The sequence below is a fragment of the Haliaeetus leucocephalus genome, unplaced genomic scaffold (genome assembly GCF_000737465.1).
Source record: "Haliaeetus leucocephalus isolate CR32 unplaced genomic scaffold, Haliaeetus_leucocephalus-4.0 Scaffold162, whole genome shotgun sequence".
NCBI classification, from domain to species: domain Eukaryota; kingdom Metazoa; phylum Chordata; class Aves; order Accipitriformes; family Accipitridae; genus Haliaeetus; species Haliaeetus leucocephalus.
Genome location: NW_010972598.1, coordinates 13,452,317 through 13,477,522, shown reverse-complemented (window position 1 = coordinate 13,477,522; position 25,206 = coordinate 13,452,317). Strand labels below are relative to the sequence as shown.

The 25,206-nt window shown below is 38.3% G+C and overlaps 1 protein-coding gene across 3 annotated transcripts in view; it reads right to left on the bottom strand.

The window, feature by feature from the left end:
* Positions 1–24: 24 nt before the first annotated feature.
* PPP2R2A (protein phosphatase 2, regulatory subunit B, alpha) overlaps positions 25–25,206 on the bottom strand; it is a 40,017-nt gene continuing 14,835 nt past the window's right edge. The window contains exons 1-10 of one of the 3 annotated variants that reach the window (XM_010562832.1): positions 13,844–13,871; positions 12,925–13,064; positions 9,840–9,937; positions 6,314–6,479; positions 5,638–5,750; positions 5,189–5,366; positions 4,070–4,234; positions 3,299–3,468; positions 2,371–2,462; positions 25–1,035 (exon numbers count right to left, since the gene is read on the bottom strand). In XM_010562832.1, coding sequence (XP_010561134.1) covers positions 756–1,035; positions 2,371–2,462; positions 3,299–3,468; positions 4,070–4,234; positions 5,189–5,366; positions 5,638–5,750; positions 6,314–6,479; positions 9,840–9,937; positions 12,925–13,051 — 1,389 coding nt within the window. In that variant the 5' untranslated portion in view covers positions 13,052–13,064; positions 13,844–13,871 and the 3' untranslated portion in view covers positions 25–755. Of the gene's footprint in view, positions 1,036–2,370; positions 2,463–3,298; positions 3,469–4,069; positions 4,235–5,188; positions 5,367–5,637; positions 5,751–6,313; positions 6,480–9,839; positions 9,938–12,924; positions 13,065–13,843; positions 13,872–25,206 lie in introns of those variants that run through there. The other 2 variants (XM_010562831.1, XM_010562833.1) reach the window with 2 other exon arrangements.

Here is a 25,206-nt window from a genome sequence, read left to right as displayed (position 1 = left end):
GATTAAAAAAAAGAAAACAGATTCTCCATTCTTTGTCACTTTTATTCAGTAGTTTGTTTGTTTTTTTTCCTTATTTTCTCTTTTTTTGGTGCCAGACACGGCAAGGAGTGATTACAGTCAACTGTTTATTAAAACATTTGTTGCAACACAGACCCCCTATACCACTGACCCCAAACGGACCCATTTCATGTGCTTTATTTCGTGTGTGTGGTTTTTTTTTTTTTTCTATACACCACCACCAAGGCTAGGTGGAGGGGGATGAAAGGGAAAGGGGGAGTCCAGGAGGCCAGAAGGAGGAGGAATGCTACAAGCCACAGCAAGAATGAGCTGTATTTAATAAAAAAAGGGGGCCACGAATGATACAGTAATGAGGTTACACAATTAAATCCCATAGCATGATTGAAGGCTTTCCCTGTGTTTGACGTCATCACAATGGAAGGCATAAAAAGTGGAGTAAACCGATGTTGATACAGTCCAATCTAGTCCATTAGGCAAGATGGTGCAAGTAGTCATTTAAATTAAAAAGTGCCCTATCCTCACCTAAATGGCTAGCAGACATGGAGAAGAACGCAGTGACAGATCAACAGAGCTTTCTCCATGTAGCTATAAAAGTGTGTTGTCATATGGCACATTTTTAAACACTGGAAAGGGGTGCCATAATGGACCTCTCATTCTCTTTCGTTTACAGGTACAAATGCTAGATTCAACTATTTCAACTATGCAGGAAGTGGACTCTTCAGTTAGGAATGCCAACCCTAATTCATTTTGTCTTGAAATATATACAAGTTGTTTGTAGTAGCTACAGCAATGATGTTTTCCTTAGGATGCCAGGCTGTGTGTAGAATCTTCTTATTGAAGTCTAGGCTGTCAACACTGATTTCATCCTTCTTTCGCTTACCACTTGCGCATACTTTACGTGGCTTCAAAACGGTACGGGGTTTATTGTTTTCCCGGGATGCCTCTAAGGTGATGTCTCGCTTTGTGTTTCTGTCAAACATTCTGAAGAAGTTGTTGTAAGATCCCGTCATGACAATGCTACAGAGAGGGGGAAGGAAAAAATTAACAGTTCAGTTGAAAAGAACCTCCCCTTTTACGAAACCTCAGGGTTCCAACTAAGGTCATGCCTTATTATGTAGCAGAAAGCAGGCAGCCTTGCCCATAACTTCTACATTCTCAAGTGAAACTAAGACATTTGAATGTTTTATAGATATATATATATTTAAAAAAAAAGGTATCTTTCTCCTTAACTGGACCTTTTAAGGTACACACTTTGTTATCTAGCACTTCAATGCAAATGTTATCATTCAATTTGATTCTCATGCACACATAGGGAAGTGATCTAATGAAAGCCAAATACATCGGATTTTTAGCCATGTAATTTCAGTTACCCACAAGTTGCATGAATTTAGGTACTAACTAACATAACTAGTTTGTGATAATACCTTATAGGAGATCCTTATTCTGTATCAGCTTTTCAGAAGGACAAATACACCTACTTACTTCCCTGTCCTTCCTTTGCCTCAAAAAAATATTTGAACAGACAGATGCTAAGTTTAAAAAAAAACCACTGTGTCTGATGATACTGATAGGGATACAACGAGCTGATATACATCTAGCAAATAAGCAGTTAATGACATCATTAACACAAAGGCGATAGCTGCCTTAAGTGGTATTATTGCCTAGTCAACCATGCCTGAGCCAGGCAAACTTGACAACTCATTGTAAGGAAGAAGATTCCTAGAAGGCTTTTCCCAAGTGTTCTACCTTTTGACAAGGCAGCTTAAACAGAACACACACACGCAGGTTCCCCAACAGGCCTGGTGCAGATTCTTACAGATAGAACACGCGATCAAACAACCAGGTTTGAGTACATGGGCCTTATTCCCATACAAATCATTCCAAAGTCAGATCATAACAGATGACACAGGAGGAAAAAAAAAAAAAAAAAAAAAAAAAAAAAAAAAACACCACCACTAGGAATAATTAACCTAGTGGATTAGGGTATTGGTAGTATTTCACCAGTTAAAGTTTGCAGAAAACCATCTCTAATCTTACGGCTTTGCCCATCTCTCCAGTTTAAGCAACTGTAACATTAGATTAATATTTCATTCTGGCGAAGTGACAAAACTCCATTTCCAGTCAAATTCTACCTCTCCTCAGTACACTAAGGCAATTCTCTATAATCCTATGCTACAACATCAAGGGTTAAGAGCTAATATATATACGTTAAAGTCTACTGCAGTACTAAAATATTATCCAAGCCAGTCCATGATTAAAACCAGACAGATATTTAAGGCCATACTTCAAGTTGCCAGTTTTAAGAATAACCTGGAAAGGTCTTAAGTGCATATAGAGAAGAATTAAACTTGCCTGTCTGATCCATTCCAACAGCATTCAAATTTGTCAAAAATGCAATCATTCTCATACAGTGAGCAAAGTTTACTTCTGAGGTATTCATGCACCTGGAAAAGAGTTAGTTCGATAAACTGAACAAATACTGAATTTGCATACCTGTAGAATACCCTTCATAGATTCTGTTCCAAAAGTAATTAAGTATCTGACAGTGCTTACACCCTACCCACAAGAGCACACACAGCTCCCTCCTCTGACTGTATGGATAAAGAACAAAATGAACAGACACATGAATTACCATATTCTGCTCCACAGAGATTTCAAATGAACTCAAATAGTAGCAAGTCACTCAGGGTGGGGAAAGCAACATCTCCAAAAACTTGGCAATTCTTCAGAATGCTTTCCCCTCTGAGCAGTTGTCATACCCTCACTACCTTTTCAGATATGTGAAATGATTTATCAGACTTTGCTTCTTTCTAAAAATCATGCTTTGGTGACTGATCTTCCTCCTATGTTTGACAAAGAGGATCCCTTCACAAATTTTCTTATAAAAAGAGAACACCACATCAATTCTCAGTGCCAGCTAAAAACATTTCCTGCAAAGGAAATGTTTTACCTCCTATTTTCTCCAGGAAAGAACAGCAGACTATGAAAGTCAGCTGAAGACTCTGAGAGATGTGCTATCTCATGGCTGAAGATTACCTCTCCACACTTCCATTGTGTAAGAGGGAGGCTTTTTCATAACCAAACTGGGGTTTGGGTTCTGCAATCAGCCTGCAAATAGCAAGGTCCTTTAGCACGTGTGTGGAACCCACAAATCTCATTGATGCTTTGCCTGGACATAGTGATCTATAGACAAAAATTTAACTGCCACATCAAGACCGTTATTAAGACTGAGCATCCTTCAAGGTTTTAATTTCTAGCCTACATCATCTTCACCAAATACCTGGTATGTTTCCACAGGTCTATTTTCCATATTTAAATCCCAGATCTTCACTGACAGGTAATCTCTAGTCATCATATATCGACCACTATGGCTAAATTTGACATCAGATATGGAAGAGATGATTTCAGAGAAAAATGATCTGTTGCTAGGATCTTCTGGTTCTTCAAACACTGTATAAAAATAAGATAGGCATTTCAAGAGGTAAATTTATGTCTCTTGCATGTTCTTTTCTTTCTGTCTCTTAGAAGATACACCCAAATTATGTTAACATTTTCTCATTAAGCTTGCCACTTTGGGCTAGTCTGCCTGCACTATATACAATAACTTTCAACAAGAAGGCCTTATAATACAATTCCCATACCCTGAAACATTTTATTTTCATAGCAAGTCAAAGTCAGCTTCTAAATAAGTGAACTACTCATTAATATTCAAAGTCTTCATTCACACATAGATCTCTAGCATAAAGTACAGACTAAACAACTAGTATTTGACTTCCTGAAGCCTGCAGAAAGCCATTCCTAGTCCTATTGTCTAGGCAGACTCCCCAGCTTAAGCTGCTAATACTTTTATTCACTACTTTTACTCTGGCAAAATATAAAATCTCTTTTTAAGATTTATTTAGATTTTTAATCTATTCAATACACTACAGAAATCCAACACAAATATAGACACAGACTTCAGTGTTTAACAGATTCCGAGTGCTTAGTTTCATCTAACAGCAAGACACCATATTCCACGAAAAGACAATCAACAATGCAGGACAGAACTTACATTTTGAGTGTCTGTCACAGAGTGCTGATGCTCTCATATCACAGAGACGAATCGTTCCTTTACTGCTGCTGTATACAAATGTATTACAGCTGTTTGGGTGGAACTCTGCAGCTGTTATCACCTCTGTGAGCTCTTCCATGTTGGCAGGCTTAATATCTACAATATCTACAGCATTTTGTTAAGAAATTTTCCCCAGTTTTCATAACATGTTTTTCAGCTTTAAATATATTCAGCAATGCTTCTTCAGTTCGCCAAAGTATATCTGAAATAGCCAAACAGAATTAAAACAAGCCAATAAAAGCAAAATAATGCTCAAAATTTGGAAGCAGGACAAAGCTTCCACACCAAAGGCTGTGGGACCCAGTCAAAAACTGGATAGAAGTTAAAATTAAGTTCCACAATTTGTCTAGAAAGCAAGACCATAACATTGCATTCTGTATCAGTTTGAAGTTAATTCTTAACAGCACAAGCCTGCTTAATTTTTTGCTCCACTTCAGCAGTAATTAATTCCATACTAGATATATGTCACCCAAGTTTTCTCACATAGAACTTTACTTTGCTTAAATTCCAATTACACTACTACATTATAAAGAAGGCATGTGTGATTTCTGCTCAGGATCATGTTGATTTGTCCACAAATCTCTGCTCCCAGCAATGGGACTGAACACATATTCCTGTGATCCTACTGCCTGCGACATTTGTAGGCGCACATGCGAGAGGGGTTGATGGTTAGGTGAGAAGGTAAAAAAAACACCCCACAAACATTCTTGAGACAAGGATGGTAGTCCTCTGACTTGCCTCCTACTGCAACTCAAGAAAATTTTCACACAATAATTTACTGTAATGCCCCCTTCCAGAACTGCTCATCTAACTTGAAACCTTAAGCTTTTTTCTCTTCTAAAAGAGTCTGTTTTTCACCATTCAAATGACTAGTTCTCCTTATATTGCTCATGCTGAACCACCTCTCCAGAAGTAAAAGTCCTTACAACTACTAGGGAGAAATAACCAGGAAATGGAGAAACACGCTATATAAAAAGCTTTTCATGAAAGAAAATACAATCCAACAGTTTTGTTGTAACCAAGCTGTTCCCATCATATAAAACAGTGCAAAAAAGATACTAAAACTTCTGTCTGTAATTTCTAGGTGCCACAGGTTAATCCGCAAGTCATCTGCAGATAAGTACGTTTCATAATCGCTATTAATGGAGATGGAATTGATGTGATACGTGTGAGCATTGGCAAATATTCTTCGTGGACTAGCTTCAACCATGAGGTCCATGGGCCTGAATACTGGCACCTGCAAAAAACCACAAAGCAATGACAGTCTGAGATGCAAACGTACTACAAACACATTGGCACTCACAGTCCTTCAGTACACCAAGCCAATTAAAATATCTCAAAATCACCTGAGAAGTAAATGTGTCTGCCAGCTGGCATCACAGAAAATGTAAAGCTGATAATCTGATGGGGCAGGTACTCACTGAGCCACAGGCTAATCTGCGTCCCCGGGGGGAGGGAGAGAAGAAATCACTTGAATGCGGCTAATTCAGAGAGAGCAAACTACTCACCCGTAGTGTTGTAACTGTAGTAGGATCCCTATACCGTCCATCTTCTTCCTTTAAATTATAACCCTCTGGTCTTTTGTCCCTTTCACTGATTTTCCATAACTTTATTGTTTTATCTGAAATAAACCAGCCACAGTTTAAAATCAAAGTTCTAGCAAAGCTACTAGTCTTCACAGTTGATGCACTTTTAACATGAAGCCTTCAAACAAGACAAGACCACCTACATGTACCAAAAAAGACAAAAAATCCTGCTTGGAGAAAACAAGATAAAAAGCATTAAAAAGACCTCCTCCACAGTTTGTTCTTTTTATAGAAGTTATAGCAAGTTTCAGTTAGAACCAGGATTGTTATGAATGACTAATATAAGCTCTCACACAGTTAGTTATACACATACGAAGGTACTGAATGACAGCTTAGCTAAGCCCCTTTGCTATAAAGCAACCAAATCAAAAATGACTAAAGTACCAGCTCTTGTTGTGGGACTTCTGTATCCAGGTAAGACAGAACAACAGTAGAGTTAAACAGCGTAACTCTTGTATAGCCACATCCCTAGATACTTGCATTTAAAACCAACTTGCTTCCAGACTTTTCAAAGTAGAGAGGATTAGACAAAACCGTAATAGCAAACCAATGTAACAACAGGTTACCATGCAAAATTAACTGTTACGAAATGACTTACCATTTGTAGACAATAAAAACTGAGCAGCATTTTTCTGGGGTAACCACCTAATTTTGTTGATCTTCTCTTCAATTTCTAAACTTTTCAAGTAGTCAAACTCTGGTTCATGGCTTTGAAAGGTACTGTAAACATTGTATTCTCCCCTACTGTGAGACTGGGTTTTGTTCTAAAAAGAGAATTACATGATCAAGATACATATGCAGTGTACAGAATGCTTTTCAAGGCTGCTGGCAGAAGCCAGAACTAGATATTTATGCAGCAAGATACATAGGCAGATTGCTAATTAGCATAAGAATAGGTTAAGACTTCTATACCCTATTGTTGCCTATGCCAGATTTGCCACAAGTATCCTTTGGTGTACAACTTGCCTTACTGTAACGAGCCTGCAGAATGAACAAAATGAGGATCACCTCTTTTGCAAGAACTCAATTAGAGTTTCCACTATTTTGGCTAAGAAAGCATCAGAGAAAAAACAGTTATCGCAGCAGCTTTTGATTCCCAAAGTTTCCAGAAACTCCCCTCAGCCATGTGAATAGTATCTCCAGCAAGCTCTCATATTAATTCCAAGCAACTGAACTTAGAAACTAACATTTTGCCTAAACATTCTAGGGATTATAAGTTTTCTTCTTTTAAAAAACTCAAAAATCTTCATCATTCTCTCACCTCTAATTTTTCCACTTTTGTTTTTTAAAGAGAATATTCCCCAAGAGAAATACACAGCCACACATAGAGCAAATCTACTCTGTGGGTAAGTTCAGCTTGCTAGGCACACTATGGAAATACCACATGTCGCCTCTCAATTTATACGAGCAGCTCCACTATTCTGGTTCATAATCTCCACATTCCCTGAGACCTTCTAAACTGCTTAAGAAGATTTTTCTTCCTCATTCTGGAGATGAGGGGGCAAAGAACTTAACACCTCTGCTGAATACGTCTTTGACATTAAAAGTCACATCTGCAGTTAGCCTGCTCAGGATAGAACTGTTTGAAAAACTGAAAAACCTCCAAACTTGCCTGATTACTCTAAAAGCTTTGTTTTAGGCAGGGGCTTCCTAGCACTAATATTGCACTGCATGGACCAAACCTTAAATTCCCTCCAATGGGCAAGGTGACAGAAAACTGGAATTATTTCTGAAATAGCGCTCACTAGGTGTACCTGAAATTAATTCAAGCTTAATTTTGTGATATATTCCTGTTCCACCTTCTTCAAGAGGTTGCACCATCAGATGCCTTTCCTGTGATATGGTATTCACGAGCTACTTCGCTCCTTCCTTCTCTTGTATGTCTCATGTCCTTCCATCCATTTCATCCCTTAACACCTCACTAAAACATACTTCTTGATATGATCCTTGCTAGCCCACATTTGTCACATTCCTTGCATCATTTTCTCTTGCTTCATACCCTGACATTAATAGCCAGCAGGAATTCTTACATTTTACAAGAAGCTGTGGGGGAGGGAAAAGTAGACAAAATGCTTAGAAGTAAAGTTTGGCACAAGAATATTGTACCACACCTATCAATTATACTGGCTTTCCCACCCTAGAGAACGGAAGGAACTTTGTTCTAAGTTTCAGTTAGACCTAACAAGTTAAGCAGGGTCACTGCTAGAACAGGCGACATCTAAAGTATTGTGCTTTAGGAAATGCTGGTCGTGATTCAGTGAACTTTCCTTCAATTCCATACTTACCATAATGATTGAGTCAAGTATACTTCTTGTGTATTCTAGTAAAACTCTACAGGACTAGAATAATATATAAAAGGAAGAATATATGCAGTCCACCCTTGGGATAAAAGCAAAATTTAAACCATCAGACCAGCTCGTGGCACTCAAAAATAATAATAAAAAAATAAAAAATAATAAAAAAATAAAAATCAAAGCAAGAAGAGGTGTTGGCCCAAGTGCCTCATGTTAAATTCCAATTTAGGTAATTACAGGCTGCCTACGTAAATTCCTCCTTCGGTTTCAATTAGATACAGTATTCATTTCCTGCCTGATAGTTACGTAATACCCCTTGCTTTGCACTGCAGATGGGCTGCCACATTCCAACCCAGAGGTGGCAGCATTTTGGCAGCGGGTGAAGTTACAGAAGCTTGTATAACTCAATACAGAGCACTTGCGTTTTAGTGTTTTTCTTCCTGTGCGTATGGTCTGTAAAGCACTCTGGAATGTAGTGTGGTAGAAGGTGGTACATAAATCCAACCAAAGTACTTCAACAATTGTCTTTTAGATACTCTTACATATAAAACTTGCTCTAGACAGTAGTGCATATGGCATAACTAATGCATTAGGGAATCCGGTCCCCATTGTTCATTCCCTAAACACCAAGGAGTCAAATCATGCCAAAACCAATTCTGTGCAACTTAAATCTGATAACCCAGGTGATTCTTACTATACCTAGATTCACAGATCATAAGGATATGAGCCATGGGTTATGCATCAAAAACAAAAGTAGTCATTTAAAAGCAACTCAGGAACGGGCAATTAGCTATTTAAGCTTCAAGCTACATTAAAGGATCCTTAAAGGATGCAAACTAAAACTCAAGGTTTAAAAAAAAAAAAAAAAACCACAACTGAAAACACCACAAGAGTTTGTGCCTGAAACTACAGGAAGATTACAGTAAGGATACTCTACATGCCACGTTCATCTGACTCCGGCCACAGAACTTCGGGAGAGGCTGGTCAGTCAGGCACACCCCACAAGATGGCACCAACTGACCACCGCGACTCACTTGTACAGAGAAGGCACCGCACTCGAATCACCTCTGTACCAGCAGAAAGCAACTTCTTCTGGGGAACTGTGGAATTCTTAAGGCTTCAGGATTTTTAAAATTGAAATTGAATGAAATGCCAAGGAAAGAACTAACAGCACAACTTTGAGGCAGTGAGATAGACAGAAGTGCCTTTTTATCCTCTCCCTGAAATAAATTCTAACCAAGTCAACTTCAAACTATAGCCTTAGTTAAAAATCAAGCATTCAATCTCAGCTTTCCCACCTTTAACATGGGAGAGGCCCTTTCCTAGCATTAGAAGATTTGTCTGTAGAATTCTGCAAAGACCAAAAGAACAAGTATAAAATGAAGAGATACCTTTACTGCTATGATTTTATCTGATTGATAGCAGAAGGAAAAAAAGACATCTTAGGTCACAGTTACATACATACTCACTCAAGGGCAACTTTTGTTTCCCCCACTACAGTAAAATCTGAAGTAATTATCACAGCCAAGTAGAGTCATTGTAAAACAACCAACTTCAGCTTCCCCAAGGTCTTTGAGTCCAATCCCCCCTTTTTTGTTTTCACTTTAAACACTCTTTAGACCACAGCTAAAGAGTATTTAAAGAGAAATTAGTTTCTAACAGTGTCAGAAAGTTCTCAATGTCTTCACTCTTAAATGTAATTTCTTTAATCACTTATTACACAGGCATGCACTTTGTGTAACGTTTTTTATAAAAGCATGCTCCTTTTCTTTTTAAAAAGAGAATGAACAGCAAAAAACTTTAAGTATACTTTAATTAGTTAGCACTTACCTCCTGCTCCTGTTGAAAGATGACCACTCTACCTCCTTTGTCTCCTGTTGCTAACAGCTCTCCAGAATGGTTAAATTCTACTGTGGAAATTATATCCGCTGCATAGGAACAAAAAAAAACCCCGCAAGTCAATAATTCTTCTAAATACTGAATGGCCAAGAAAGCTACAAGTAAAAAAAAAGCATACTTCAATTCAGTTTAAGTATACTTTTGTTATAAAATACAAGTAGGGATTTCTTCAAAAATATAGAAGTAATTTTTTAAAGCTGTACATTTGAAAACCAGTTACTAATTCACCATGCCAGACTTACAAGCTCAGTGTTGTGCCCTGAATTGTTTTTAAAGGCTTTATATCATCACTTCTTTGAACTGTTTTTTGTTATGACTGCTACTTTAGTATAGAAATGGATTTTCAGTATGTACTGTAACAGCAGAGACTGTATATATACATGTTGCTACATTTATTTTCTCCATTCTTTCTGATAAAAGATTTAGATACAATCATTACCCATATGATCACAAAGCTTTTTTTTTTTTTTTTTTTTTTTTTTTTTTTAAGGACTCTACACATGTGACAACTTAAGGGCAAAACATATTAGGGTGGAGATGTTCAGACATCAGTGTCTAAGGAATGCAAGGATGTGGAACAAAAACAGCTACCAAAAATAAGGAAATAAATTCAACAGTCTCTAAAAAAACTTGAGTACCTCTTCTGGATGAGGAAGGTTTACATTATCACAGGTATTTTTATATGGATTGCTAAGATTAAATTGTGAATATACATTGACAAAAAACCCAAGTCATGCCTAGTATCAAACTGATCTGTTTATACAGCAAAAAGAACAAGTTACAACTTAAGCTCAGGCACACCAATTCCCATTTTCAAACACACACATGCCCTTCATACTCTCAAACAGTAGAATCAGAAGCCAAACCGTTCTTCAAATGCCAACTTCAAACTGCAATATAACTATCTAATCTACTTTTCTGCAGAAGAAACTACCTAAGATTTTTACATATGCAAGTCCTCAGGCTACTTTGCTTTCATGTCAGTCTGATGTAGATGAGCAATGAATCTGTGTCTTCTATTGGATGGTTTCTTCATTCTCTGTTTTAGAGTTAAAAAGGGTCTGGTACCTGCTCTACAGACTGAAAGCTACTGCTAAACAAAAGCTACTCAGTCTGAATTTAAACAGACACTACAGTGCAGCATATCATGGAAGCTATCTTACCATAGACAGCAGTAGGGTTATTTGATTTTGAAGAAGTGAAACATGCAGGATTTTCTTCTTATTCATTTTAATACCAAAATGAAACTTACATCATTCTTGGGTTGTCCCAAACACACGGGCAGTGGCCTCTGGACATGAACAAGCTGTTCTTTAATAACTGCATTACCCAGCAGCTACAAGCATGCAGCATACCTATGAAAACTGCACAATGCAAAGACAGCCTGGACAAGCAGGCCAAACTCAGCTGCAAAATCCTCAGAGGCAAAAGATGCAGAGTCAGATTCTTGGCACGAACGGGTATGTACAGCTCAGTTGTGCTTTCTATATATACAGCACAAACTGCCATATAACAAAGGATAAACACAAGATGATCCTATCTCCATCGGCCTCCCTTGCTGTGATTATCTGGCACTGCTGAAACACAAACAGGCTAAAATTTCTCAAGAACACTGTGTTAAGGACATAAATATGATGTAAGCTTGTATGTAGATAAACCTGGATTCAGATCACACATAGAAAAACCTTGATTTGAGTGCACATAATTTTTTCTTTTCCGCCCTGGAAGTTAACAGTTACTTCAGCCATTCATTCACGTGTTTGTGAACAAGATTAAGTGACTTGTCTCGCATCTGTAAGACTTAAGACTGCATACCATTCAGATGAAGATATGGCATTCAATATCCACCTTTCACAGGTGAACAGGACAAAGATAACATACAATTAATCAAATCCAGTATGCAGAAAGAGTGAAGTGCAAACCAAGCAGTCTAGTTTTGTCTATTGCATACAATGCAACCACATCCTTGTATTCCTCTGATAAGACCTTAAGGAAGTTATCAAGTAATTGAAGAAAAACATGATCACTCACCTTCTCAATCAATAGTGAGAAGTGTACAGAATAATTACTATTTTGAAGAACATTGAGAGATCTAACACTGCAAGCTATGCCAGTCTTAAAACAGAAAAGATGATAAAGCAAGTCACCAGCAGATCTAAATGTACATGTATGTGGAAGGAGAACACCAAAGAAAAGTTTGCCTTAAAAATCTTATATATCCGTCTAAGAACAGATGGATAAATTCATCATAAGTACCTATTTGGTGAAAGTCACTGAAAAGTTCTACAAGGTCAAAAGCCTTAGGCTTGAAGCCTTATGATTAGAACAGGCAGCAACAAAAGCCAGAAAAGCCTTAAATTAAGGGATAAAACCTCCGTTTTCTTAGGTCTGCTGCTGTAATATATATTGTATTTAATAATTATAGAAGTCTCATATACAGCAGAAAGCTAACCACTTTTCTGTAACCATTCTAGACATTATTACTTTTTGCATTTATTTTGAGATTATCCAAGCCTGACATCAGTGATCTCCAAGCTGATACAAATCCTGCTTTGTCTATAGACTCAACTGCGTGAACAAACTTTCGGTACTAACATCCCCACACCTTCAAAAAATCCAGCAGGTTCAGTCAGTGGCGACAGGGTAGTCGAAACTCTCTCCAGTGCCTGATGAACACTATGCAGAAAATCTTTTCAAATACTTGGATCAATTTTAAATTAGAAACAAAATACATTCCTTAGCAGCAATCATAACAGAAAATTATTAAATAATTTTTAAACTCAAGATACCTCTATAGAATCCAACATGCCTTCTACACTGTAATCTTGAACTGTTCCCTTTCCAAGGACAAAACAAACATGCTAAAAAAGCAGGCAGAAAAATTATGTCTACTTCACTAGTCCCAAACCAGGGCTGAGATGCCTATTTTATACAAAAATCAGTACTGGAGAGCAAAGCAACCAATCATACTTTTTAAATCCAATAACTCACCATTAAGAATATTGTATTCGCATACCTTGGTCAAAGAAAGAGACTGACATCAAGGCACTGGTGTTGAACTGGGCGGATTTAATAGTGTTTGAGAATTGACAGGGGAAGCATTTCATCTTCCGCAGTGCACTGATTCGCTTGTGTATTTTCATCTGTATTAACACCCTCGTTGCCAACAAAAAAAAAAATCAATGTTATCCTTTTCTTTTCAAATGTAACTATAATCCCCGTGATAGTTACATGTAGGGTTATTTTAGTCCTTCAGCACCGCAACGGGCAAAAGAGCAGCTATAGAACATGCTGCCTTCTTTGCCTCCTCCCTTTTGTGCATGCTATTTTTGCTACAGTCTCTAGGTGGGAGTCTTGCAAACACAGAGGGCTGCTCTCACGGTCCAGAAGCCTGTAAAGGATCCCTTCTATACGCAAAGAGCACCAGGGAAGAATATTTAAGGGAGAAGCAGACGTTTAGTGCTCTATTGTCACCAACACCAATGGCTTCTAGAACTATCACGGATTCTGTTGTTTACTGCTGAATTCATTTCAATGCCCTCTTCTTCAAGCACCAATATCAGAGATAAATAACCACCAAAACCTTATCTGATAACCATACCCCTCACAGTTTACAGTTAAATAGCATTATCTGTTAACAGACTTCCACAAAGTCACCCAAGCCTTGGAGATCAGATTTGTCTCTCTTCTCCCCCACGAGCATCTTGAGACATCTTTGACACCAAGATGAAGCGTGACATTTCAAGTGCTGAGGTTTTAAAACACTACGGGGCATCAAACACACAGGATGAAGACATCATTCTGACAAAACCAAAAATAGGACAGAAATGTGTATCTACATTCCCATAGTGTACCTACAATCCTGCAATACCTGTACTAAGTTTCTCTCTTGCATAATTTGGGATAGACAGCTCAGGGGTCAGTATAGTGCTTACGTGTACTTCTTTGCACAGATGTCCTTTAGTTCCACTTAAATATCCCTTCATAGACACTTATTGTTAACACTATAGAAACACTTCCGAGACTACTAAATACTTCCAAATAATGGTTTTCAGTGACCTGAAAGCAAAGGGTGGGGGAAAATCACCTACACAACCTGAAGTCCATCTACTGTTGGTGCACACGTACATCACCGAGTGAAAATGTTTTGCAGCAGGTTGAGTGAAACGCTATGAATCAAAAGAACTACTGTACAGTTGTATCTCTACCTCAAAGAAACAAAACACGACAGCCAAACCGAGCCAGTGATCTTAAAAATCCCACCAAACTCTGAAGAGAGGCTTCCTATCTCTGACCTATCAGCACACACCAACAGGGCAGAGTCTGCTTTCCCAGGAGTCCTCAAAACCTCCTGACAGTTCTCCCAGATACAGCAACTACAATCTAGTTTCTTGCAATTGCTGTCAAGGTTGTTTTTTCTTCTGTATGATCTTTATTTTCCTAACCTGGTCCAAGCTTTATATGTATTCCTTCAACGATACATCTTCACTTTAAGTGCTCCAATAGAAATCAAGAACACCGCAAGGTCCGGACAATTATCTTCACTAGATTTAGGACAAGATTTTCCCATGGTAGACATGGAGACACGAACTTGAAGAACCAAAGGAATCAAAACAAGGTGTCTAGCTTTGACAGAGAATGGGACAGGGGAAAGATATTTATCTCAAAGTTTTGATAATGCTTAAAGTAACGTCTTCACAGTTCACCATGTGAAAGGGAGACATACCAGAAGCTCACAAGCAATTCTTAACCAGTGGCAGACACACACTTCTGCTCATTAATCATCTCTCAAGAGAACAGCCACCCAACACAAACCTAACTTATCTTCAGAAGCGCAGTAGGAAACAAGTCACAATTTCAGAATTCTTAGTCAATATTTATTACACCAACTTTTGCTATTTTGAGTAATTCACCTGTCATGTGAGGCAGGATACAGATGGTTTGAAAAACTGCGGCACTGAGCCAGTGCTCTTCTGAAAGATAGACAGATTCTACTGTTCAAAGATAGATGAATAAAGGCATCTGACAGATCTCAAATGCCTTTACCCCCTTTAAAGGAAAGCAACGTTTGAAATAAGAAAAACTCAGTGACAGATATTAAAAAACATTTTCACACTTTGGGGGTCTTCCACGCTTTTCAGTGAATGCTAACTAAGAACCACACATGCACTATCACGAGCAAGTTTTCTGAAACATTAGAGAAAGGGTTGTGCTGAAGTTTTACTGCTGTCAACAAGTCTATGGAATAAAGGAATAAAACAGCTTTATCAATCCAAACAAGCAAAAAAAATACTGTAATCCAATGATTTAGCTCCAGAAGGCCCATTGTGAACCTGAAAAGCAATTCTGTATTAAATTTGTTTCCAATAATAGAATAAAAGGTATTTTATTAGTACAGAAGAGGCTATCTATTTTAATGTACCATGAACTTTATATAAACTCTGCTTATAAAACATGCTTGGTAGGCAAAACATGTCACCTACTCTACAGCAGCAAGTCAGTCATGGCAGTGAACAAAGAGCGTCTTTATTTCACCAGACCTGAAAGGTTTCTGTGCAAGTTTTTGGAATCGCATTGATCTGCTGCCTAAGCAGAGAGCAAGTAAATCAGTATGTTTACACAAGTGGAGCAATCTCCTGATGTTTCCAAGGTCTGAACAAAGAATTGTAGTATTTAAAAAGCATTTTGGTACTTCTTCATTGTTTATACACCTTCCCAGTGGCTCAAAATACCATTTCTGGAATTTTCCAAAGGAGCACTCAAACAAATCTCATCCATAATGTAGAGCAGATTACTTACAGGTTGGTAATTCTGTCCTAAGGAGTAAAAAGACAATTCACTGACCAAATGTGGAGCCCACTTCCTCAGTTTGCCAGCCTTAAGTATAGAAGCAGCTATTTTGATCAAAATAAACATCAATTGATCGTTCCAAGGATACTTCAGAAGCTGTCTGGAACGGGAAACATTAAGAAACCAACTTCTAGGATTATTATTAAAAGCCAAGGAAGCTCAAAGGGCCTAAAATTGAGGAAGCAGCACAGGAAAGGATAAACAGCATAAGGGATAAAGACAGTGAAATATTTGAATTCAGCACACAAATTACTGAGAATACCTGAGCCATTCTTCCTAGATTATCTCTAAAGATAAAGTCAATGCACTCAAAACTGAGCAAGAGCATCTGTTCAGGAGAACTTGCAGACCTTAAGCATCTGGAAGTGACTTGTGAATTGTTTGGTCCTATGTAATCCAGGGTGAAGCAAAACATCCCTGCTTCAGACTGCTGAACAGATGCAACTTCCAAAAACTCAAGCTCAAGTCACAGCTAATGACAGAAAATTCTAACTTTTTATTGGACTTTCTTGTTTCCAGTAACGATTTTGTTTTGGAGTTATGTACTTCATTGTTGGGGGAAAAAACAAACAAACAAACAACCCAAAAAACAACCAAAAACACTAGAGAGAAAACAAAAGCTCCTCCAAGGCTTCATATATTTTAAGAAGCTACACAATGCACTCTGAATGTCTGAGTCATCCCAGCATCACTCCATTGTTTGCATGATTTTGATTTACCACACTTATCAAGAGTTCTAATATATTGTGTATTAAAATCTCTGAAGCTAGATAGTGAAGTGTTAATCTTGAAGTGAACAGGAAGGCTGTTTAAATAAGATTAAGAGTGACTATACAGGCATGTTTGCAGAGAAGAGAGCTCCCAACACAGGATAACCACAACTATACGCATCAGGGAAAGAGAGCAAAATGGCAAGCACTATTTTACTACTGATGGTATAAAAGAAAACACCCTCTGCATTCCAGCCTCATCCCTAATTTATGTATGTAGAGAGGGGAAGAGAACACAAGGATTGTATACTTTAAAGTTACCATGACCGGGTTTACTATTGACTTCATTTCCCTTTTCTTCATTCACTTTCAAGAGCAATTCTCTGCATTCATTCCGTCTCTCAGAAGTCACTAGGCAACAAAACCAAAGGCAGCTGGGATAAGGCATTCCTACTGTTCAATTTACTTCTCAAGACTCATTCCAGAAGTCCTTTAAATAGATCTCTTCTCTACTAGGGGAGGGCATTAAAAATGTATTAATTCCTCAGAAATATGGGGACAGGATGAAATACATGCAACACAGAAGCAAAGAAAGGGATTACCCTTGTGGCAAAAATTCTCACTCCTGTGCCCATGAAGCATTGCAAGAGCCAGCTGGTTACTCATTCTCTCTTAAGTACCAGTCCTGCAATACTGCTCCACACAAAGAGCACACAAAGCTCCCCTCCTTAACAGGGAGGGGAGTGGAATTTGCATGATGGCCAGCTAGCTTCACACTGCTGCTGGCCCCACCAGTGTTAGAATGCAAACATGCAGGAGCTGATGACATAGTTCAAGCAGCAGACAGTAATTAAGCTGGTTTTGTTGGCATGTGCAAATCTGGGAAATCTACGCACAGGGAAGAAAGATTTACAGAGTGTTCCCTAGCATCCACGTTCATTCCAAGTGCTGCAGGCCTTGTGATGCTGAGAACAAAAACCATGCAATCATGAACTCGTCATTTTCCCCACTGATTCTGAAAACATTCTAGTCCTGTTTGGTAAAGATGTATTTAAGTGTTGAGACTCTCCCAGTCCTATTTACACATGTATCTATGTGTAATATACACACACAAGATAAATCTCCAAATCGTAAATACAGGTAGCACATCACATTCGAAGTTCACTGCATGAACTACTCACCGTAAGTAAAATAACCAAATATAAACCTTGTCAAGCAGTCCTAGAACCCCATACTTTCCCCCTATTTCTTGGGCTTTCCTATATTCCCACTTCTTTTCTTTCATTCACTTTTTCTTCTCCCCTTCTCTCTCCAACTTTGCCAGTCTTTGAGGAAAAATATCACTTTCTAGAACAGGCAAGTCCTAGTTCAACTAGGAGTTCAACTAGGGATTTGAAAGCCTGAGTGATTTACTCATCATTATTATTACACATCTTATTTTTAACTTTCTATTCAGTTCCCTAAAATAAAGGTTGGACCCCTCTTGATAAAGCTTTTTCCTGTAGCTTCCTAAGTTACCTTAACATGACCAATGCCTACCGTGCAACTCTGATTCAGTTCGCTGTGGGCTGATAGGTAAGCAGGGCCCACATAGTATCCGTAAGTACACCACATCCTTCTGAGATTACTCTTTATGCTGTCATATCTACATATTAGCAATGACAGTAAGAACTCTGTTATCCCCAGCCTTCAGAAGTAGGAGCTTGAATTCAGTCACTTTTTTAAATGGAAGCAAGAACAACACAAGCTAAGGGAAAAAACTACTACTGTAAGACAACTGTTTCATAGAATACACACGCATTAGGATGGCTTAAAATTTACAGATGCATTTACAACATGTTCTTTGATAGTCTAGAGATAATGCAACTTCAGTACTAAGCTCAAAACAATGTTATTCTGTAGTTTTGTGAATTTATGCAAACAACAATTTTTAAGCCTTGAGACTTCTTAGAAAACACAACAGCTACTGAGTAGCAAACTTCCATTTCCTCCCACTGAAATAATACAGCAACACCAGCCTTAATCTTGTTGCCATTGGTTTTATCTAAGGCTAGTAATTCTCCTAAATAGCTTTACTAGGCTCAACGCTCAGAGGAGAATACAACTCCAAATCCATCTCCCCTACGCAACAGAAGCTGCTTCTGTCTGCAAAGCTATAGTGAGAAGATGGCGTTAGAACTGCAGAGAACAGAACTGAAATAGAAGTGACTCTCAAAAGCCCTTACAAGTTGGAATAATAATGAACGTGCAGATGAAGTATTTTACCAAGGTAACAGTAAAACAGGGAACAGAATCACCACCTACCAAAATACAGTGCTTCTCATCTGGAAAAGCAGCTCCTTACATACTCAGAAATCTTTAAGTCATCTTAAGGTAACCATGATATCAAAGCAGCTTCCTCATTTAAACACAATTCATAGAAAGCACACTCTATGTTCAATATTACCATCTAAGTTGTATAGGGAGTAGCATACTAAACATTTTAATTCTTGTGCTTCGTAAACAATTGTTGTGCCTCACTGGGCAACTGCTGTTTGTGGGCCAACATTAGTAAGCCTCAACATCTCCATTCAGGTCAAGTTTCCACCATCAAATTTATCGCTTGTTTCCCCCACGGCCCATTTTCAGACCAAGGCAAGAGGCCAATGAACAAGCATGCTAAAACAACAGCAACTTTCCGAAGTAGCAGAAATCACTACGGGGAACACTATAATCACCACCTTCGACAGACATTACCACCACTAACTTTTGTGAATGATCCCTAACACATTTCATTTACATTAAGCAGTTTGTTTTTTTGCTAACCTAACAGAGTTCATTAAGACTGAACTGAAGGCATTATATGAGCAAATCTGCTGCGGGGCAGGGCAGGGCACAGACAGACTAAAAGCTTCGGAGCAACTACATCTCCAGACAGCAGTTTTATTTGCAAAAGCCTATTGAGCCCACAACCAAAATGCTGATTAACTGCATTCCTGTCTATACGTACACAGTCTCCACAAGCTTACATTTAAAACAGTTCCCTAAAAAAGGTCAGAATTTGGCATTGCTAGAACAGAAAGGAAATTGATTTAAATCTCAGACCACTGGCTTCCTGTCTCCATCTATAGTAGGAAATTCAAAGTCTCCAGTACACATGACTCCAAGACACCTGTGGTGGCATAGAGAAAAACAGAGATAACAAACAGTAGCAAGTCAAAGCACTCTGAAAACAGATGTGTCATACACTAGTGCGAACTGATTGGTCCGTGCTTCCTACCACTTAAAATGGCATAAAATTTCTTTAAAGTTTGATCTTTGTGAAGGGAGTTAAAGCATTCACATTAAAAATTAGTATGAGCTTTGCGAAAGAACTTTTGCACCTTAAATGGATTTAAAACTGTGATCACCATAGAACTGGTGAAGCAATACCTGCACCACAATTACTGTAACCACTGGGCTATACCTTACTGTAGAAGTTTTATTTCTGCTCACCAAATCTGGCACCGCATTCTGTAATTCCTTTTATGCAAAGTTCATTGTAAACCTACAGAAAAAAACCAAACCCCATAGGGCTAGTATATGTTAGCTGAAAATTATCTTGAACAGGTGCCTTGAAATAATTTCATCTGATGAGAGAATTGAATAGCTTTGGTTTTGGTTTTTTTAACCCCTAAGTAGTTATTAATAACAAGTGCTTCAAAAATTACTGTGAAAAATCCCCTCATATTAAAGTCGTAACAACAGCAGACAGAAGAATGTTCTCTCATAAACAAATGCAAAGCTGCTTGGTTTCTGGATAGAAACCATTAACCCTCATCACCCTGATTAATTACTTTCTATTTTTAAACCCTAAGACATTACTGCAGTTCCTTTCAGAACACACGCATAGGAAACCAATAGGCAAATTCCCTTCTTCCACTAGGTGAAAGGGAATAGATTGACCACAACAGTATCTTTAGTTCACAAGAAGCTGCAAACCAACAGAGCTCCCAGTACTTTGTCTTGCCCCTAAGCTAGACATCGTCTAGTTGGGAGAACAGAATAAGGAGCAGTCAGTCTAGTCACATTCAGAGAAGCGGGAAACCAAATACATTTACAACAGATCAGTCCAGATACAAACACCACAAAAAAACTACTGCTGACTTGGCTGCCCACACCTAGGCATTGCATGTTTAACTAATAAGGTTAACTTAGCTCCAGCATTAGTTGATGTAAAAAACATAACATGCTGTGGAACTAACAAAACGTTAGTTGTAGCCCTACTGGTGCAGTTTTCCAAGTCCTCTGGGAGCTGCCTTCACCTACGTATTACTAGGACCTCTGAGGGTGTATTTTACACATATGCCTAAGCTTATCTATCCTATGATCCTTCCCAGGGGTGGGTGGCAGTACGCATGTAGCTTGTTATAGTCCTCCGCAACTCTGGAAGGCTATCACTATCCAATTACTGCAAAGTGGAGACATTACCAGTTCAAGACAGAGCCATTTTTCAACTCAACACAAACTGTATCAGCCTGAAAATACCCCAAACTCAATAATAAGGGATTATTTAATACCTGACAAGAATTCCCTTGAGTCTCTAAGGGCATCCTGTGCCTTGAAACCACAAATAGCATTGTTCTGGACTTTTACAATACCCTATGAAAGGCAACTGAACCTCAGGGTGGTGTGAAGCACCACCCAGATATATTTTTATTCAAATAGTTTCTAGTCTTTGCAAGAGGCGTCTAAATTTTAACTTGGGGAACAAACCTGGTTAGGAAAGCAACAGCTACAACAATTCCCCTCTTCAGATCTTCGTTACATAAGTTTAGAGTTTTTCCCTGAAGAATACCCTAGAGAATCTGTTCAAAGAAATGGGATTCTACCTTACTTTATTAGTACTGCAAGCATATTTATGAAGACTGATACATACACAGGGAACATTTGACTAGGGACAAAAAGCAAATGATGAGCATTTAGTTTAAATCTCTTAATACACATGCTTCCCCAAACTCAAGTATTCCTTAAAATATGACAGGAAGTGCCTATTTGCTTTTCCTATTCACACTAATTCAGGTCTATTGTTGGCTGAAACAAAGATCTTTCAACCTGCATCACCCGTTCCCAGGACATTTGACACCAGTTTATTAATATCATAAACATAAGAGGCATAAGTGGCAGAAATCCAGACCCACTCCTGGTACCCATTTTAAATAACCTCAGAAAGGCAGGTGAATAACCTCACAGGTTGTGGAACTACAACATTTATTCACAAGTAGGAGCAAGCAGTTAAAGGTCACAGCTTCTCCTTGAGTCTGTTCTTTGTAGCCACTGCAATACTATACAATCAAAAAAAAACCCAATAAAAGCCAAAAAACCCCCGCAAAGCTCAAGTCTGTCCACAAGCTTTCCTCACTCCAACCAGCAGAATTGTTCTGCTTTTAAACAAAAAAGTAATCAACAGCAAATCCAACATTTCAGTGTTTTTAAATACCAGCCAGCTGTTCAATGGGAAAGCTGTCATGTCGTTCAGTTTTCTGAACATCACAAAATTCAGCTAAGAGCTTCCAAACTGTGAAGCTTAAATCTATTTTCTGGTGGGGAAGGGGGAAAAGAAGAGTGGCCCTCCTACTGAGGATGTGCCTGCCACACCTAGTTTTGCATCAATCCCCTTTCAATTGCAGTGAAAACTCCTCTTCACTCAAGATTAGGCTTATCAAAAAAAAGATTGTGAACAGTAGTTTCCAGCCTCTGCATAACATCACCATCAGAGGCTATACACCCCTAAATTAAGTTGCTATCTAACACTCCATCAGAAAGGATGTTTTTGATGCAAAACATAAACAAGAGAAACAGAAACATGAAGTAAAGAAAATACACTTCCTAAGCAACACCTTGTTTAAAACGCTAAAGGCACCGTAATTCTTAACTTACTCATTTTGAAAGCATCGTCTACCGAATAAAAAGCCATCTGGCATTTTAGATACCTGGCCTAGGTGTGCTTGTGCCCCACTCTTGTCGCAGCACACATCAGTTACACTTGACCTGGAAAAGTTAAGTGTCCCTGTCAGATGCAAACAAAGAAGCTCAAAACCTTAGGCTTCAATCAAGTGCCACAGAATTCTGGCAACCAACAGAGTTTCTAACAGCCCAGGACAGTGATATAACCAAGCCTTTCTCAAGTGGCTTAAATACACTAAAAAAATTGGAAACAAACACATGTTCTTTGGCACTGCAGCAATAAAACTCTACCTAAAACAAATTTTTTTCTTAACCCCGAGTGAAATCTTGGCTAAAATGTAAACCCAGTAGCATATGAAGTTCTATGGTTCATTTGAAGGGGGAAACAGGCAGTGTCAGGGTTCTCTGCTTCTACAGTTTATGCTACAGAGGAAGCACTTTAGGTATTACTGCAGACATAGCAATAACTTGACTAAATGACACAAGAAAGAAAAAGGCCTTCCTCCCCTTTGAATTTTCCTGTTTCAAACATCTACTATCACAGGGATTGTGCCTTTCAACCATACATTATCCCTTTAAACAAAGTAATTGTACGAAGCAGTACAATACGCAACCTACACTAGTTATATTTCCATTACAGAAACACTGTTCAGCCAGCAAAACTTACACTGATTATGAGAGGTCTTCCTGGACAAAGATGACAGAAGGGTTAAGTTATATTAGTATTATGCATAGAATTTACTTGGGGAGTTACTCATCATTTTTGTCCTTTGTACAATCTCATAGAGATCATACATATCTAATTATAGGGGAACAAAATTAACTCCAGCAGGAACTAACTTCATGCCCACAATTGCTTCATATAAGATCCCCTTAGGTGCCTGAATGTTCTGTCACTATCACTCACAAAACTGAGGGACTTACTGAGCAGTACGAGGAGAATTGAGACAAAAAGGCTTATAAATAACAGATTTGATTATTTCTGCTCTAACACAGCATTTGTCTAGCCTTAGTACTCTGGCACATGACTTGTTCCAACATACTTTGTGCCTGCAGAGCTTTACTTTACAACATATCATTAATAAAGCTACAGCAAAATTGGTTTGCCTATCTTATTTCCAAGAAAGTGACATCTCAATTTTAGCACTGCTAAGGACAAAAAAAATTCAGGTTTACTGATTTTCCAGAATAAACTTTATGCTGGAACAGAGAAATTAAATAGCCTCTATTCAGAGTAGAGCAGCACTGCCATTTCTGACCTCTCTGAAAACATTCCTGCTGACCTGCAGATAAAGGACATCCTATTTATTAACCACATGCAGAGTGAAGATTCAGGAGACCACAACTCCCATCTCAAGCCACTGCTCCCTGGAAAACCTGTATTCTTATAGCTAAGTCACAGCACTACATACTCACCAGGCTCCTTCAGGGTTTATACATAATGCTAATGGAAGTGCTCCATAATTCTTGTAAGACACACTATGATATGCAAGTTATACATAGTATAAGGATTCCCCAAAATGCATTAAAAAAACTGGACTAAGTTTTATTCAAGCTTTAGCTCTTCTCACTGTGATAAACATGTTAGCAATGTATCTATTTTCCAAAAACAGGCTAATCACCCCTTGGTAGCAGAAGTGCTTTGCTGTTGTACTTATACTTCCATTTTCTTAGGGAACTGTTCACAATATGCTAGGAGGAATGAGAAAGAATGTTCATAAAAGAAAATCTCAACAAGCTCAGAAGTACCATCTAGGCCTCAAAAAAAAAGTGTCAGCAGTTAAGCTGTTCTTCCCACTAAGTTACATCCAGTTAATAGCACGAAGTCACTGCCTTTTATGGCTATCGGGGCTAATTTCCGTTCAAGACCAGTGTGCAATCCCCACACAGAAATTTTAGGTGCTCCTTCACCAAAAGTGATTTTAGACATTATGAAAAAAGTTGTTCAAGGCTATGGGTAGCTAAGCTTTCAAATATATGCTTCTGAGACTGTAGAATCTCCACAGATGAAGTTTTTTTTAATAAACGTCCAACAGGACTAATAGATATATTTGAAAGATTTGCATGTGGGGAACATACATACTAACAAGCTCCCAAGGTCCTGTCAGCCCTATCCTCTGTGATACCATCCTCATTCTGTTGTGACAGCTGATAAACCCACTTGCTGGATAACCGGAGGCTGAGAAGCACACTGAAGAGTCTACCACTCAGATCATGGACTTCACAAATGCCAAAGTTATGTTTATACTCTCTGATTCCCTTTAAAAGGGGATTTCTGCTTTGTTAAAAAAATATTTACAAGCAACAGGACTAGCAGAAAATCAGCCCTGTGATCTAGGCAAAACATAGAAATATTTACTCAGCTCTTCTTCTAGTTCACAGAATGTTTACAAGCTTCTCTCCAAGACTACAAATTACCCTACTCAGGACAGCTTACACCAGTCATAACGGAACATATCTACACAGAAGTTGCCCCTGTATTACTTATTCAAGAAGATGTTCACCTACATAGCACCAAAAAGCCTGCACTACAAAATTAGCTGCGTATTAGTTCACATAAGCAAACATCCAATCAGTCAAAACTTTAAAAGGATGCTTTAATTTGGATGCCTGTTCATTGAAAGAATAAGTAATTTCTATTTCAAGTTGTATTTACCCGAACCATTACCTAATGCATAAAGTCACTACCTAATGGCTTTTATTTCAAAAGCAAAAACAAAAAACAACCTCAATACTAAAATGAAAACATACCTGCTTCTGCTTACATATGTTCATTATGCTTCCCCCCCCCCCCCCCCCCCCTCCCACACAAC